The 19074-nt window shown below is 49.3% G+C and overlaps 1 protein-coding gene across 1 annotated transcript in view; it reads left to right on the top strand.

The window, feature by feature from the left end:
• MUC16 (mucin 16, cell surface associated) overlaps nt 1-19074 on the top strand; it is a 101120-nt gene that overhangs the window by 5522 nt on the left and 76524 nt on the right. The window contains exons 2-4 of the mRNA XM_035726177.1: nt 7423-7527; nt 10712-10822; nt 12479-17854. Of these exons, the coding sequence (XP_035582070.1) occupies nt 7423-7527; nt 10712-10822; nt 12479-17854 (5592 nt within the window). The remainder of the gene's footprint in view (nt 1-7422; nt 7528-10711; nt 10823-12478; nt 17855-19074) is intronic.

Here is a 19074-nt window from a genome sequence, read left to right as displayed (position 1 = left end):
CATGTATCTTGGGGGTAGAGATGGAGTTTCCAAAGGAACTTTTATATGTTCGAGACTAACAGGGTCCTGGAGTTCGGGCTAGTGTTAAGCTAAGACGGCCTTTTGCCCTTTGCAAAGTATTAACACGGAGGCAGCTGGGTTCCTAGAGGAAGGTCACTCTGCCTGTTTCAAGGATTTGTCGAGGGGCTGTAAGTTGTAAGGAAATTTTTTTTAATGTTTACATTTATGTACATATTTAATGTTTACAGCCTCTCTCACATTAAAGATAAAAATAATCAAACTTCTATCACAATTTAAAAATAAAGTAATGTACTAATCAACAACAACAAATGCAGACTAACAAAAACATTCACTAAGACACTAAAATGATTTTTAAATAAACTAAGAAAAATCAAATGTTGAATTACTGTCATGTATCTTTCACAGTACAGTTATAAATTAGAAACTCCAGGAGTTTGCCCCAAAACAGAACCTTAATCCTAGTTTGAGCAGGAGTATCAATTACTAATATACAGCACCTAAAGGACATAATTGTATTTAATAATGATCTTTTTTTAATTATCGCAATACCTTTTTAATTTTTTTAATTTTTAAATTCAATTTAATTAACATATAGTATATTACTAGTTTCAGAGATAGAACTTAGTGACTTACCAGTTGCGTATAACCCCCAGTGCTCATCACAAAAAGTGCCCTCCTTAATGCCCATCACCCAGTGACCCCATCTCCCCACCCCACCTACCCTCCAGCAACCCTCAGTTTGTTTCCTAGAGCTAAGAGTCTCTTATGGTTTGTCTCCCTCTCTGATTTCATCTTGTTCTATTTTTTTCCCTCTTTTCTCCTATGATTCTCTGTTTTGTTTCTTAAATTCCACATATCAGTGAGATCATATGACAATTGTCTTTGTCTGACTGCCTTATAAGTTGTAAGGAAACTTATTTTTTTTTCCTTTTGTCTCTGTTCCCCACATCAATATTTATTTTCCTTCTCAGACTTTCCTGCAAATCCCAGTGGAATGAATGTGTGCACACTGTAGAACACTTAGGAAATTCAGTAAGGACAAAAGAATGAACACACTAGCTTGAACTGAATCTTGAGTGATGAATAGGTATTAATTTGTGAAAGACGAGAGTGTTAACTGTGGACAGAGGGAAAGAGGAGTGCAGAATTATGATTTGTTTGGCTGGGGAACTGCAAGGATGTCGCTATGATTATAGAAGGTGACGGGAAGGAAGTTGTGGGAGGTACAGTAGGGACAAGTTTTTTGGACCTCAGCCTTCTTGACCTTTGGGGTCCAGTATTCTTTGCTGGGCGGGCTGGTCTGAGCCTCTGGGGTTTGTAGCAGCATCCCTGAACTACGCCACTAGGTGGCAGCAGAGCACCGCTTATTGTAAAAACCCAAAAAGGTATCGCCTTTACCCAGTCCTTGGGGCCACAGCACTGAATGCACAGGGACACACACAGGCACCAGTTCGAGATGTGAGGTTCCCGCAGGTGTGACCACGGTGAACAAAAGTGCCCTTTTACTTCCCCAGCTGAGACCACGACCAGAACCTCTGCTCCTGCAGAGAGAACAGTCTGACTGTCACCTCGGCCTCCAGCCCTGACAGCAGGGAGACAGGTGATGCTCAGGGGTCCTCCCCCCAGCCAGGGCACAGCACCAGCACCGCTGCCCTGGAGAGTACTGAGCACCCCATGGCACCCCTTCCCAGCACCCCAACAGCCACGGCACAGACCCAGGCAGGCTTGGTTCAGTCTGCTGGTGAACCCCAGCACACGCAGTGGACAGAGACAAATCCTGGAGTGGCATCAAACATCACAGAAACAGCTGGGAGCCCTTCTACTGTGGAAGTCCCTGGGCTCACCACTCCGAAGAGCAGTCCTCCCGAAGGAACTTCACCCGTGGAAGCCAGACGTGGCCCTCTCACCCATCGGTGGACTGTCCCCACCGGGGTCATGGTGACAGAAAGCAGAAGCACAGGGAGTAGACTGGCCACAACCGGCCCCACTGAAAGAGCCACTTCATCTGAGACACCCGCAGGTGTGAGTCAGACCAGGAAAAGTGCCCCCGTCACCTCTCCAGCTGAGACGGGGACAGCCGCTAGTTCAAGTACTCCAGGAGGCACACACTCATCACCTGAGATGCTTTCTCCTACCTATCCTGAGACCTCATCTAGGGAGACCCCAGATTCCAGGGAGCTGACGAGCCCAGGACTGACTCCGTCCGACACTGGAAGTCGTTTGGCCTCCCCCGAGCCCGGTTCTGAGGGAGACAGCACGCTAACCTCCCGTGGGCCCCTCCTGTCACCTGCTTCGGATCTGGGTGATCAAGGGTCAGGCTCCAGCACATTCTCAGTGCAGAGAGTTACCTCTTCCCTGACCACAGGGACCCCTGGGACCACAGAAAGAACAGAGCCCAGCTCAGCTGTCCCTTTTCCCATGACACCAAGAAATACAACAGCAAGTGTTACAAGAGTCACAAGTCCGACCTCTGCCCTGGCCCGTCCCTCTCCCTCGGGGGCAGGGACAGCTGGGAGGGTGCTCGCCCTCAGCACCTCCCCTGAAGCCCCAGACACACCCAGCACCCCCAAAGCCAGGACTCTGGCTTCGGAACAGTCAGGGGGCCCCACAGCCCTCAGGATCACTAGCGTTTCCAGAACGAAGCCTTCCCTTTCTCCATCGCCCTCCTCGGCCTCGGAAGAGACCGGCGCAGAGTCAGTGGGCCCTGAGTTTCCTGCAGCTTCCCGGTCATCTCGGACCTCCGCCTTTACTTCCACGACAGGGAGGTCACAGACCCACGCGAGCGCGGTTAATTATCCCACCGCCCTTCGCAACGGCGGCTGGCCAGACACCAGTCCCAAGTTTGAGACAAAGTCCCCTTCAGCCCCAAGCGCCGTTCCAGCCGCGGCCACTCCTCCTGCTGCTACTGGTGTGGTTCCTACATCCAGTTCCCTAAACACCGGCTCCATGGAAGGAATGTCTCCAAGGGAACCTCCCACGGCCACACTCACGACACACAACACGAAAGGCCCAGCCGCTGTTGGTGCCCCGGCTTCCAGCAGGGTACAACCCGCAAGGGGAGAGGGCGGCGACCAGAAGTTGAGAACCACCCGCCTGCCCCCTGGAAGCACATCCCCATCGGAGACATCCACGGATGCAGCCCTGGCCATGGACAGGGTCCCAGTCTCAGCAACCGCGTCTCAGTCCACAGCTGCTGCAGGCGCCGCGGGGAGGACAAGCCACTCGCTTGGCATGTTGTCTGACGCCCTCCATCCTGTGCCCTCCGGAGGGATGACGGTTTCTGGCAATGAAACCAGCCCACCTCTGACTCCAGAAACAATTCACTCACCTCCGGAGCCCAGCTCTACGAGAAGTCACTGGCGCAGGCTTCCAGCCTCATCTCCTGCTCCTGCTGCCAAAGTCGCAGTGACCACCATGTTTGTAGCCCAGGGAGTCTCCACAGGCGTGCTAGCGGGCACAACTGAGACTGGTACATGGGACCTGCCCAACTTACCTTCTACGACGTCCTCATCACCCAGGAAGACCCCAGCCAGTGCCGATACAGGGAAAAGCCTGGGTACGTCAGCCCCATCAGTGAGGCTGTCAGAAGAGAGAGTCCCTACCTTCAGCATCCACCCAGAATCAATGGGCTCATCCGGCTTCGGCTCCAGAATACATACCTGTTCAGAGAGTCCCAGCACAGTGATGAAAACTGGCTCTGACCCACCCCTCACCTCCCCCTCCGTGAAGACCACCACTGCTGTATCAATAGCAAAAATGGACATTAAGGAAATGTCTGACTCTTCTGGATCACCCCCTGAGTTGTCCGTTCCTGGAAAGACCAGTACCAGGGGTACCACATACGTCACCCCTCTGGATCCCACAGAGACACGTTCGGCTCGGGTCTCCTCATCCCGCCCAGTGAAGGAGTTCAGAGCCATGGACACCTATGCAAGAACAGAGTCCACCCACCCAGCTACTCACCCTGAAAGCCCTAAAATCCCAAGGACACCCGGTCCCGCTAGCCCAGCCACAAGACCATGCACCAGCACAGGCAGAGTTGAACACTCCACTGAATCCCAGGGCACAGATCTGGCAGAAAAATCCCCTGGATTTGGGACACAGTCAACGCCAGGACCAGTGTCTGCAGCAGCCTCTGCCTCCTCTGGAAACAGAACATGGGAACTGACCTCTGAGGCCTCAGGTGAGTCCTTGACCCCGACAACCAGTAAGGAGAACGCAGTCACTTCTTGGCTGTGGGCTCTCACTTCGTCTCTCCCCGTGGCCACGTGGCTGAGTACCAGCTCAACAGAGGACATGGCCTCAACTGCCCCTGACGTCTCAAGTCCAAGTTCATCCGAGACAACGTTTGCTACATCTACACCTGTACCTTCTCATGAACTTTCAAGTCCGGGAGTAGACACCAGTGCTTTCCAAAAAAAAGATTTGACCACCGTGGGCCAGTACCTAGGAGGGGGCACAGCCACAGCCTCCTACCAACTCACCATGGACCCAGAACCAAGTGCATCCACCTCATTCATTGATTCAACCTCAGACGCTACAACCAGAGGTATCACAGCCTGGGGGACAAGAAGCAGCACCGATGTGTCTGCATCCAGACTTCCAGTCCCCCCAGCCCAGAAGCCGGGCAGAGCTCATCTCCACCCCTCCCCATTACTCCTCCATCGACAAAGCCCATGTCCCCAGCAGCACTCACCGCTTTGACATCCAAGAAAGGACTCACACCATCAGAGGCAGCAAGACCGGTCAGCGCCATGTCTCAAGATGAGACAAGCTCACCCCCACAGTGGTCTACAGAGGCTCCTTGTCTCACTACCAGCTCTGCGGAAACCAGCAGAGGGGTGACTCAGACATCTGACCATGGAAAAACCACCGTCGATCTGGGAACAAGTTTAGTTGCCAAAGGGAGCAATTCATCTCTGTCTTTAATTCCAAGCACTCCCGGAAGGCAAAGCGGCGTCAGAATCATCAGTGACCGTAAGGAGAGTTGGGCCACGAGCCTCTTCTTCAACCTCTGATGTGTCCCCCGAGGGGACCACTGCATTGGGCATTCCCCCCACAATGGGGGAAACTGCTTCCTCCTGGGCCTCTGTACTGCTGGGCACGAGATCGTCCCCGTCTCCCCCGGTGGCCACATCTTCCGTGGGCCCTGGGGAGGATGGGGGGACAAGCTCTACCATGCCCCAGTCCAGCTCATCCTCTGGAGGGGGACAAATTCCTCTATTTACACATCCCCCACCATTAGCAACAGTCCTGATTCTTCTGATCTGTCCACCACAGCGGTGACCAGGGCCTCTCCCTTAGAGCCCACTGCCTCAAACTGGGTCTCCTCCTCAGCATTTACCAACATTCTGGCACAGACCAGCCACGCTTCTTCCAAGACTAGAAACCCAGGGCTAGAGCACAGCAGCCTGGGAGTGGAGACTGACCTGGCCAGAATCTCATCAGGAGCATTAATCTCTTCTGAAGCCAAGACAGAGCCCCGCCAGACATCCCCCTCTGCACTGTCAGAGGCCCTGCCCCACAGAGGTGAGGCTTCTGGGTCAGGAAGCGCCTGTTCCTCATCCTGACAGCTTGCCCCCACTCATGAGTAAGGACCCGCTGCCTCTGCCTTCTTGGAAAGGGATTTGTTTTCCTTGGTTTGTCATTGAAGATGGTAAGAAATCCCCTCCCCTCTTTTAACAGGCTGTTTTACTTGTATTGCTTCAGGATTCTGGCTGCAGGGAAATGTCCAGTTGGCCAAGACCGTCACCATAGTTCCCTGTTATCTGGTTTTCTAGATCACTGTGGAAGTCGCCTGCATATACCCAGAGTGTGGGATTGCTCATCCATATTGTGCTTTGTATTTTTTTAAATTTTAGTATGTTATGTTAGTCACCATACATCATTAGTTTTTGATGTAGTGCTTTGTAGCCATTCCTGATGAATATCACATTTTTTTTTAAAAAAAAAGATGTATTTATTTATTTGAGATAGAGTGCTCGTGAGTGGAGGGAGGGGCAGAGGGGGAGAAAGAGAGACAAGCATACGCTGCACTCAGCATAGAGCCTGACATAGGGCTTGACCTCACAACTCCGAGATCAGGACCCTGAGATCATGACCTGAGCTGAAACCAAGAGTCGGACACTTAACCGACTGCACCACCCAGGCGCCCCATGCGTATCACATTTTTTAAAAACTTTTTTTCTATTGAGGTAAAATATACAGTTCAGTGGCATTAAGCACATTCACATGGCTCTGCAACTGTCCCCGCCATCCGTCTCCAGAACTTTTATATCTTCCCAAACTGAAACTCCATTCTCATTCATCACTAACTCTTCATTTTCCCCTTCTCCTTGCTTCTGAAATCACCATTCTATTTCTGTCCTCTATGAATTTGACCATTCTAGGGACCTCATATAAGTGGAATCATGTACTATTTGCCCTTTTGTGTCTGGCTTATTTCACTTAGTGTGATATTTTCAAGGTTCATCCATGTTGTAGCAGGTGTCAGAGTTTCCTTCCTTTTTAAGGCTGAATAATATCCCATTGTGGATATATACCACCTTTTGTTTATTCATATATGACGGACATTTGGGTTGTCTCCTCCTTCTGTCTATCGGGAATCACCGATAGACAAAATGTTGCTGTGAACATTAGTGTACAAATATCTGTTTGAGTCCTTTTAATGCTTTGGGGAAAATATCTAGTAGTGGAATTGCTACACAATGTGGTAGAATACTACGTTTTTATGTGTAGGTTTTGAAACTTCTCGGGGTCACCCGTTCTCACCCAGACGAGAATCAGCCCATCATGACTAAGCTTCCCTAGGTATCCCTGATTGACGAGCCTTCTCAGTAAGACTGGTGGGCATAGAAGTCTGTGGCTTCTGTGTCTGTCTCATCTCCCTGAGTTGACTGATCACATCACCTTAGTTATCATTATCTATAAAGCAAACTGCTTCCCATTAGGAATCTGACAGTCTTTCCTGACACTATCTAGTGTATGCCCTCCAATATGTCCTGTTAGAATATCTGGCTTAAAGTCACCTGGGCAGCCATCTGCTTCACTCATATACCTCTTTGACCAGCCCATTCTTTATAGAATAGACCAGCACTTTGATGCCCATGACCTCCAGACTTTATGTGGATTCTGTTGATGCTGGCACTAAAGAGACAAGAGAATCAATGGATCAATTCCTGCCCATTAATACCTTACTCCATTGTGCTTGTTCATGGGCACAATTCTTGTGCAGAGTTGGCATTCACATCACCCCGAACCTACATTCTCCTGTCTCTACTCTTTGAATAACACTTCCTTGTAAATAATCTTTGTTTCCAAAGTGTTCACATGTTGATTTTTCTCAAGTGCATTCCTTCTAAACTGACCAATATCCGTCCAACCCACCTGTCTCTCCTACAGGCACTGATGGGTCTATGATGTCCATTACTAACTTCCGCACATATGAAACTTCCTCATGGCTGAACCGTGACCCTTCAACACCTGTGACAGTGGTTGACCCTGCAGGTATGATATTATAGCTGCTGCTTAACTTTGTCTTTCTAGGAAGCATGTTTTCTGTTCTCTGGCAAACTGTGCTATTGCTAAAACTAGTCTGAGAAGTTGGTACCACCTGGATTTCTCCTAAGAATGTAGGTTTCTTGGCCCTGTTTCTTCAATACAGATCTTACGTATCTCTAAGAACACAAGAGATCATTCTGTGTTCGGGACATGTTCATTAGTGGATGGCTCTTACTGAAAGAAGTCCAAAACTATCATGATAAGAATTGATCAGGGATGGTTGATGGCTCCTGGAATGATCCTTACATGGGAAAAAAACACCATCTTGGAAGATGTGATGCCATGAGAAAGTCAACTCTGTGTCCCAGAGGTTTATCTGAAAAAGAAATGGTTCTCTCTTGTCAGGAAGAAGTGATAGAGGTTTGGAGACTGACCTATTTTATAATCTAATTTTCCTCGCACTTAGTTTCTCTTTAAAAGCCGAACAGGAGTTTCCAAAATGGGAAATAATAAGAGAGTATAGATACTAAATTATGGCCTAATTTCTTAGAAATAATATTCAGTGGTCAGGGGTTTCAGATGGGGGAACAGGGACCACGGGCAGGGGTGAATAAGGCCAAATATGGGGAAGGAGAAGTACGTGTAGAAAAGGAGGGACAGACTCTCCCTCAGGTGGTCAGAAACAGATTTGTTAAATGTTCTCTCAGGACAAGCTCAAAAGATATTAATCTCATAATCATGGAAACCTCACCACAATCACTAATACTTCCTAAAATCATGAGTACACTTTTTAGCAACGGAGGGCTGGGGGGACAACTGTGCTGTATCACGTCACAATTTCTCCTGATGGCCAGCAGATGTTTGCTGAGACTTCAGGAGTAGATCAGACTGCCAACACTATATGCTTCCATTACTTCTGAAAAGCCAAGCACACAGCCTTATGTAAATGAGCAAGAAAGGGTTCTTGCTTCTCTGACTGACCCTGCAACTACCTTGATCTTGAAAAACCAGTGAATACCCATCAGCAGCAACTATCACCAGGTCAACTGCTCAGAGGGATACAAGTTCCCAGGAACTCATTCTGGAGCCTGAAACCATCTCTATACAGGCCTTCTCTTCAGGGTCCAGGACAGATGGGGTCAAGCATCCTTGGATGGTCAGCAGCACAGAAGTAGCCATCGTGGGAACACCAGTCCCTAGCAGCATGGAGGGCAAGCAGAGTTCTCCTTCAACTCTCACCATGACATTTACAATGTCAGGGCACAAGTCCCCAGTAGCAATGACTCTTCCTGAAGGAAATCTGACTCTGAGTACAAGTTCCAAGGGACAGAGCTTAAAGGCTCCTACCCTACAGATGACAATGTCACCCACTTTCAGAAGTGACATACCACTGACCACTGAGATGATGGGGGTCTTGGCCAACTGATGGGTCACTCACTCACCTGAGATCACAGAAACTGGGAACAGTTCTCCAACTTGGATCAATACCTCAGCAGAGACACTAGCTGCTTCGGAGACCACCACAGACACAGAGGGAACTCATCCTTTCACAGATGTACTGGTGACCACTTCTGGGGCTGACCATGTTCTTCTGCTTCTACCCACTCAGAATCACACAAGCTCACACCACCAATGGTTACAGCCTTCACTATGGAGGCCACCAACCTTTATATTTCAGCCTCCATTTTTCCTAGGTCTGCAAGGACTGGGGCAGACTGGTTCCTCCCAATCTCTTGGACTGAGGGAGACTAGTACTTCTCAGGATTCCAGCACAGGCACAGACTCGGCATGGTTTTTCCCAAATGTTCCGTGATACTACTACTGAAATCACTGGGACTAAGTTCACTTCCTATGACTGACTACCTAGCCCAGATTTACTCAGTCAGTGGGTGACACTGACCTCCCTGGCAGAGCCAACAGCAACCATTCTCTCTCCCTCCCATGGCAGATTCTTTACACATGACCTTCAACATACCAACAAGCCCATCTAGGACTATAGCAAATAGCACTCTTACTCTGGACACCACAACCACAACCTCCTGGGAAGTGTCCTCTCTGCTGAGACTCAGGGTTTTTTACTCTCACTGATGATCACTCCTAGGAACAGAGAGTTAGAGGCTCCATCATAGACAAACCTTCTTTTGGAGAAGAGACCAAATCTCTGTCCTCCCTAGTACCTGCCTCAAGTTCAACCTCAGCTTCTTCTGTCTCCTCCAAAGCAGAGAGATCCAGAGCCCCTAATTCTCCTCTACCTGCCTCAGGACTAACACCATCCACATCATCCACAAACATTCAATCCTAGAAAACCACAGCTTCCCTAGGCCCTGGCTCCCCAGAAGATTCCTTCTGGTCTCTGAGCACTGCTGTGGGAGAAGACAAGGCCCCTGAGGTGACTTCTTTGGCCAGGCCACCAAAGGCTACCACGTATGGTGTAGCTGTGACTATAGCCACTGAGGAGAGCTCCCCTGATGTAGAGACCAGCTCAGCTCCAAGTCTTGATAACTCTATCCCATTGACAAGTGAGAACCTAGTTCCTGACTTCCCTTGCCTTGGCATTCTGAGATTTGGTGGATACTATTCAATGAGGAGGAGAGAGAATTCCTTCTGAGAATGTCCTTCTGGTTCCACATATCTAGTAGGATCATTTACTTTCTCTATGTAACTGGTGACACTTTCAGCATCCTTGGGTCCAAATTCAGTTCCTTCCAGTCAGAGCCTACCTTTCCCCTCCCCAGATATAAAGTCTGCAGGATGATAGTTATAAAAGAATGTTAAAGGAAAATGACAAAGTGCATAACCAAGACATAGTATTTGCATGTGCTTACTAATTTGATATAATAATCCATGGTATAATCCTGATTTTACTTATGGAGTCTAAAACATGGGAGGGAAAAATTAACCAATGGTGAATTCGCATATTTATAGGTGATGGAGACAGAATATCACCAAATGCTTTCGCTTGAGACCAATCAATTCAGCAGTCTCACCATCAACAGGGAGCTCTTCTATAATTATGATGCAGGCCATCTTGTGGGTTTGATTTCATGCCAACAAGAGAATTCTTCCTTGCAATGTGCCTTCTCAGAGACCGATGAAGACATGGCTGAGCCAGTGTCTAGTGAAAGCATTTCTTGTGTATGCACATCTTGAGGGAATGCTAGGTTGACACCTCAATCCTCTTATCCTTCAGGGACTCAGGAGTCTGTGGCAACCACCACCAGGGAGCTGAGTGAGGGAATATATGGAGGCACCACGTGGTCAACAGGTGACCCTGCACCTCTGGTGACTATCCTCAGCCTGGGTATGTATGATCATCTGTGTATACTATGCTTAACACTAGTCTCTGGAGTAAAATAATTGATTGCCTAAGTCCTATGCGCTGGTACATAATCAAAACTTTCTGCTATTGTATCCAGAGGCTATTGATAATATTTTTTATTTTTAACTTATTTTATTTAAATTCAATTAGTTAACATAGGGTGTATCATCAGTTTCAGATGTAGAGTTCAGTGATTCATCAGTTGCATATAACACCCTGTGCTCATTATATCACATGCCCTCCTTAATGCCCGTCACCCATTTACCCTGTCTCCCCACCAATCTCCCCTCCAGCGACCAATACTTTTTATGGAGCATTTATTGATTTCTTTCTCTTTTTTTAAAGTTTTTATTTATTTATTTTAGAGACATAGAGAGTGGGGGGAGGGGCAGAGGGCGAGGGAAGGAGAGAATCCTCAAGCAGACTTCCCACTGAGCACAGAGCCTGGCGCAGGGCTCGATCCCAGGACCCTGAGATCATGACCTGAGCAGAAATCAAGAATTGGATGCTTAACCAACTGAGCCACCCAGGTGCCCCTAGAAATTTATTGATTTCTAATATAAATTGCTTCTCTTTAGTGATTTATATGTTCAAGAGCCAATCACTTCAGCTTTAGGAACAGATAGTGTCTCTACAAATGAGTTGACCAATTGTGAAGGGCTTTCCTAACTCAGACACCATCACTGAAGTCAGGGATTGCCATGAACAGGGAAAGGTACACTTGAGATGCTTGGTTTATTCTGTGGGACAATTCATAATTACAAGATGATTATAATACTATCCACTGTTACAATATTTAGTACATGGGCCACAGGTGAGAGATGTCCACTTCAGGTGCTTAAGTGGTTGAATACAGCTGCCCTGATTCCTGAAAGCAATCATTTGACATGTCTTTCTATGCTAGAAAGTAAAAATGTTCTGGGGCGCCTGGGTGGCTCAGTCGTTAGGCGTCTGCCTTCGGCTCAGGTCATGATCCCAGGGTCCTGGGATCGAGCCCCGCATCGGGCTCCCTGCTCTGCAGGAGGACTGCTTCTTCCTCTCTCACTCCCCCCTGCTTGTGTTCCTTCTCTCGCTGTGTCTCTCTCTGTCAAATAAATAAATAAAATCTTAAAAAAAAAAAGTAAAAATGTCCTGCCTTTCCTGATGAGAGGTGAAAGAATATGAAAATATATAGGAAGTAAGATGCCTTGATCTACCTCTTCTCTTGACCTGTTAAAACCAAGCCACAGAGCTTTTAATTAAAATCACAGTCTTGAAGTCTGGGGGATAAAGGCAGATGTCAGACTAAAATAGAATGATTAAAGGCTTGACGAAGGAGGAAAAACAGAGCAAAAGGTGGGAGAGTTTTCCCCTGTTCCTGGGTAGAATCTTCACCCTCCCTTAAGACATGAGATGTGGTATATAGGTCTGCATGGAGGCCACACTGATAGAGAAACATAGGATGCCAGAGGGAGCTCTGCGAGCCAGTAGACCAAGCTCATATGCCCAACATTAGATACAAGGATAGGACAATGTGATTCCTGCCATCTAGAAGAGCAGAATATGTGCAAATTTATAAGGAGAAAGGAAGGAGAATCAAAACCATAAGAACCCCTTTTTTACCTCCTTGCATACTTCCTAACTGAAGAGCTGTTTCAGTCACAGGCCTGTCCACCAGAAGCCCAGGAACATCCGAAGATATCATAAATCCAAGCTCCAAGGAGCCCAGCAGCAGCCTCAAGACCAGGACCACTGTGGGAACTTCTTTTAGGGAGACTCCAACAGAGACTACCCCCACAGACACCACGATGGGACTGGCCACCCTTCAATCCCTGACCACAGGGAGTGGCAGCACCAAACTCCTTCACTTGTCCACAGGAACTGTGGTGCCAGCAGAATCATCTACAGAAACAGTGGTAGTTACAAATAACATCTCACCCTCCCCATATCCAGTTGAAGCTCGGGCCACTATATACTCTGGGACACCAGAAGGGACAAGCCAGTCAAGAGGAACAATGTCTTTCCTCCACCGAGAGTCAACTTCCACAAGGAATGTCCAGCAAGTCAGCTCAGTCCTGACTTCTAAAACAACTGAAATGGACTTGTCCACATGGCTTGGTTCCACGGAAGGGACCACAATGGACAAGCATTTCCCTTCTAGCCCATCTTCCACTGGCCTTCAGGACTCTGCGACAAGTTTTGTTATAACCCCCAAGGTAGCCACAGGCTCAGTGACAGAGAAATCTGAACTTAAAACCAAGACATGGGTCAGCAGCATGGTCGCTCCTTCCATTGCCTTCAGTAAAAGGGCAGTGACAGCTGAACAGCAGACAGGTGGATCTGTGGGGGAGGCTTATTCATCTGCTATCACATGGTCAGAGAAGACAACTGGGAGTGATCTGATTCATGGTGCATCCCCAGGGGCCACAGACACATTGCATCTAACCTCCATAGAACAAACCACATCACCATCTCTGACCTTTAAAAGCCAAGCCATTACCAGCTTCACCAATGCCTCAGGAGGAGTAATGAGCTCTTCACCATCTATCACATTTCCTTCAATGAGATCTAAGACTCTAGTGGCCATCACAAGTGTAGCAACTAGTGATGCTTCCTCTATGCCTGGACAACTGTCAGAGACCTCATCTCCTGCAGAAGTGAGCGTCATGGGTGTAACCACAGCCCCCACTCCAGATGTCTCCACCACTATCACCACCATGGGAACAAACTCAGTCCTGACTACCATGTCTAACCCAGAGAGGAGAGTGAGCACCCTGGCCACGGAGACCAGCATGTCTTCCCTAGAGCCTGCTTCCACCTGGTCACCTACAACTGCTTCTACCCCAACATCAGGCCCCTGGGCTATAACAGACACAGGTTCTCCTGAAACAAGTTCTGCAATGGGCACAACTTCATCCTTAGTATCTAGCACTGAATCAGGCTCTTTATCTACTCCCCATGGTCTTGTGACCATCATTGGAACCAGCCTGCACATTCCATCATATGCTTCAGCTAAAGAGACGAAGTCCACAAATAAGAGAACATGGAGTCCTTCAGACACAACTACATCTATGCCCATCTCAACAACTTCTGGTACTGCAACGATGAGCCCCTCACTTCCTCATGATTTAAGCACAAGTTGGACTACTGACCATCCAAATACAAAGACTGAACCCAATATCCTCCAATCCAATTCTCAGCCTGATTTTCTGCCCACTCTTGACTGGGCTACTGGGAAATCGGTGTCAACATCCACAACCACTACTTCACATCCTCAAGGGAACACATTTCAAGAAATATCTGTGGGGAACATGATCAGCCGAACTACCTCACAGCTGCCAGTCTTTGCAAAAAAAATTACAGGAGGGGTCACGAGTAATGAAATGGTAAGTCATTCTACAAACATGTTAACAGGGAGGCCAGCACTCATCAGCAAAGAAGCAGGACACAGTATTAACGAGATTCCTACCATAAAAGGTATAACCATGGCCACCAAAACAGTTCTCCCTGGGGCTACATCACAGGGCACAGGTGCCTCGGATGCATCAGCCACAGCCTCCTGGGCAGAGGATCACGCAGCTGGGACTCAGGGTTTTGCACGCCCAGAAGTCACCATGAGCATGGGCGCAGGTTCTGAGGATGGCTCAGGGACAAGCCCTTCCTCTGACCTAGACCTCACATCTCCATCCTCCCTGGTGCCTTCCCGGGCCATGACCTCACTTTCTCTAGTTTCCGCCACGTCACAAGCCAGGGGCCTTTCTGCACCTGTCCCCGCCACCTCACCTGGTGCCCCTGGTAAACTGGGCACCACTGGCACATTGAGCACAACTTTGGGACGTGTGACAAGTTTACCTTCAGATTTGAGCAGCACCTCAGTTGAGACCCGGGTAATTTCAGAAGCCTCTACCACCACAGAGGGACTCCACCTTTCCGAGAACACAGCAGTGACCAGCATGGGGATCATCAGTACTGCACAGGATTCCCAGTCCTCTGCCCCAGCAGACTCAGAGACACCCAAAGACACCACTCCAATCGTCACCTCTTCCCTCAGTGGGAATGCCACGGTTTCCACACGAATGGCTGGCCTTTCTGAAGCCACAGAGTTGAAGACACAGTCAACGTCATCCCTTGCCCCAGAACTGGGGGACACCAGCGCTTCCCAGCACACTGTCATGACCTCAGAGAAAGTCACTGTCCCTTCTGTTATTGATACTACCAATGAGGCCTCCAGGACCGATGTCATCTCCTCTAGCAGGACATCCATGCCTGGCCCTGCTCCATCCACGCTGTCACCAGACATCCCCATGGCAATCAACACCAGGCCATCTACCTCTCCCGTCATGAAAGAGTCCACAACCATAACCATGGCCACAGAAACAGTTCTCCCTGGGGCTACACCACAGGGCACAGGTGCCTCGGATGCATCAGCCACAGCCTCCTGGGCAGAGAGTCACGCGGCTGGGACTCAGGGTTTTGCACGCCCAGAAGTCACCATGAGCATGGGCGCAGGTTCTGAGGATGGGTCACGGACAAGCCCTTCCTCTGACCTAGACTTCACATCTCCATCCTCCCTGGTGCCTTCCCGGGCCATGACCTCACTTTCTCTAGTTTCCCCCACGTCACAAGCCAGGGGCCTTTCTGCACCTGTCCCTGCCACCTCACCTGGCGCCCCTGGCAAACTGGGCACCACCGGCACATTGAGCACAAATTTGGTACGTGTGACAAGGTCACCTTCAGATTTGAGCAGCACCTCAGTTGAGACCCGGGTAATTTCAGAAGCCTCTACCACCACAGAGGGACTCCACCTTTCCGAGAACACAGCAGTGACCAGCATGGGGATCATCAGTACTGCACAGGATTCCCAGTCCTCTGCCCCAGCAGACTCAGAGACACCCAAAGACACCACTCCAATCGTCACCTCTTCACTCAGTGGGAATGCCACGGTTTCCACACGAATGCCTGGCCTTTCTGAAACCACAGAGTTGAAGACACAGTCAATGTCGTCCCTTGCCCCGGAACCGGGGGACACCAGCACCTCCCGGCACACTGTCACGGCCTCAGAGAAAGTCACTGTCCCTTCTGTAACGTCCACTGATACTACCGATGAGGACCCCAGCACCAACGTCATCTCCTCTAGCAGGACATCCATGCCTGGCCCTGCTCCATCCACGCTGTCACCAGACATTCCCAAGGCATTTAACACCGGGCTGTCTACCTCTCCCATCATGACAGAGTTCACAGCCATAACCATGGACACCGAAACAGTTCTCCCTGGGGCTATATCAGAAGGAACAGGTGCCTCGGATGCATCAGCCACAGCCTCCTGGGCAGAGAGTCACGCAGCTGGGACTCAGGGTTTTGAACGCCCAGAAGTCACCATGAGTATGGGCGCAGGTTCTGAGGATGGGTCACGGACAAGCCCTTCCTCGGACCTAGACCTCACATCTCCATCCTCCCTGGTGCCTTCCCAGGCCATGACCTCACCTTCTGTAGTTTCCCCCACATCACAAGCCAGGGGCCTTTCTCCACCTGTCCCTGCCACCTCACCTGGCACCCCTGGCTTGCTGGGCACCACTGGCACATTGAGCAAAACTTTGGGACATATGACAAGGTCACCTTCAGATTTGAGCAGCACCTCGGTTGAGACCCGGGTAATTTCAGAAGCCTCTACCACCACAGAGGGACTCCACCTTTCCGGGAACACGGCAATGACCAGCATGAGGATCATCACTTCTGCACGGGAATCCCAGTCCTCCACCCCAGCCGACTCAGAGACACCCAAAGGCACCACTCCAATCGTCACCTCTTCCCTCAGTGGGGATGCCACGGTTTCCACACGAATGGCTGTCCTTTCTGAAACCACAGAGTTGGAGACACAGTCAACGTCATCCTTCGCCCCAGAACTGGGGGACACCAGTGCCTCCCGGCTCACCGCCATGACCTCAGAGAAAGTCACTGTCCCTTCTGTAATGTCCACTGATACTACCGATGAGGACTCCAGCACCAACGTCATCTCCTCTAGCAGGACATCCATGCCTGGCCCTGCTCCATCCACGCTGTCACCAGACATCCCCACGGCAATCAACACCAGGCTGTCTACCTCCCCCGTCATGACAGAGTCCACAGCTATAACCATGGCCACCGAAACAGTTCTCCCTGGGGCTACACCACAGGGCACAGGTGCCTCGGATGCATCAGCCACAGCCTCCTGGGCAGAGAGTCACGCGGCTGGGACTCAGGGTTTTGCACGCCCAGAAGTCACCATGAGCATGGGCGCAGGTTCTGAGGATGGGTCACGGACAAGCCCTTCCTCTGACCTAGACTTCACATCTCCATCCTCCCTGGTGCCTTCCCGGGCCATGACCTCACTTTCTCTAGTTTCCCCCACGTCACAAGCCAGGGGCCTTTCTGCACCTGTCCCTGCCACCTCACCTGGCGCCCCTGGCAAACTGGGCACCACCGGCACATTGAGCACAACTTTCGTACGTGTGACAAGTTCATCTTCAGATTTGAGCAGCACCTCAGTTGAGACCCGGGTAATTTCAGAAGCCTCTACCACCACAGAGGGACTCCACCTTTCCGGGAACACAGCAGTGACCAGCATGGGGATCATCAGTACTGCACAGGATTCCCAGTCCTCCGCCCCAGCGGACTCAGAGACACCCAAAGACACCACTCCAATCGTCACCTCTTCGCTCAGTGGGGATGCCACAATTTCCACACCAATGGCTGGCCTTTCTGAAACCACAGAGTTGAAGACACAGTCAACATCATCCCTTGCCCCGGAACTGGGGGACACCAGCACCTCCCGGCACACCGCCACAGACTCAGAGAAAGTCACTGTCCCTTCTGTAATGTCCACTGATACTACCGATGAGGCCTCGAGGACCGACGTCATCTCCTCTGGCAGGACATCCATGCCTGGCTCTGCTCCCTCCACGCTGTCACCAGACATCCCCACGGCAATCAACACCAGGCTCTCTACCTCTTCCCTTAGTGTTGAACCTGGGACAATCACCATCTTTACCACGAAAGGTACCCTTTTTGGTGTGTCATAGAATATTTTTATCTTGGTTCAATCGATCACAGTCCTGGTTAGAGTATTTAGGTTTATCATAGCAGTCATGACCACTATCATCATAAGTGTTTGCAAGGAGTGTAATGTGGGATTTTGTTTTTCTTTCTGTAAACTTTGCTCTTCGTTTTTTTTTTGTTTTTTTGTTATGTTAATCACCATACATTATATCATTAGTTTTTGACGTAGTGTTCCATGATCCATTTTTTGCCTATAACAGCCAGTGCTCCATGTAGTACGTGCCCTCTTTAATACCCATCACCAGGCTAACCCATCCCCTCAACCCCATCCCCTCTGGAACCCTGTTTGTTTCTCAGAGTCCATAATCTCTCATGGTTCATCTCCCCCTCCGATTTCCGCCCTTCATTTTTCCCTTCCTGCTATCTTCTTTTTTTTAACATGTAATTTATTATTTGTTTCAGAGGTACAGGTCTGTGATTCAAGAGTCTTACACAATTCACAGCGCTCACCATAGCACATACCCTCCCCGATGTCTATCCCCCAGCCACCCCTTCTCTCCCACCCCCCACCACTCTAGCAACACTCAGTTTGTTTCCTGAGTTATGAATTCGTCATATCAGTGAGGTCATATGACACATGTCTTTCTCTGATTGACTTATTTTGCTCAGTATAATAACCTCCAGTTCCATCCACGTTGTTGCAAATGGCAAGATTTTATTCCTTTTGATGGGTGCATAATATTCCATTGTATATACACACCACATCTTCTTTATCCATTCATCTGTAGCTGCACATCTTGGCTCTTTCCAGAGTTTGGCTATTGTGGACATAGCTGCTATAAACATCGGGGTGCATGTACCTCTTCGGATCCCTACATTTGTATCTTTGGGGTAAATACCCATAGTACAATTGCTGGGTCGTATGGTAGCTCTATTTTCAACTTTTTGAGGAACCTCCATACTGTTTTCCAGAGTGGCTGCACCAGCTTGCATTCCCACCAACAGTGTAGGAGGGGTCCCCTTTCTCTGCATCCCTGACAACATCTGTCGTTTCCTGACTTGTTAATTTTAGCCATTCTGACTGGTGTGCGGTGGTATCTTGTTGAGGTTTTGATTTGGATTTCCCTGATGCCGAGCGATGTTGAGCACTTTTTCATGTGTCTGTTGGTCATTTGGATGTCTTCTTTGGAAAAATATCTGTTCATGTCTTCTGCCCATTT

Source organism: Zalophus californianus, chromosome 1 (assembly GCF_009762305.2).
Source record: "Zalophus californianus isolate mZalCal1 chromosome 1, mZalCal1.pri.v2, whole genome shotgun sequence".
Classification (NCBI taxonomy): domain Eukaryota; kingdom Metazoa; phylum Chordata; class Mammalia; order Carnivora; family Otariidae; genus Zalophus; species Zalophus californianus.
This window is presented reverse-complemented; position numbering and strand designations above follow the sequence as displayed.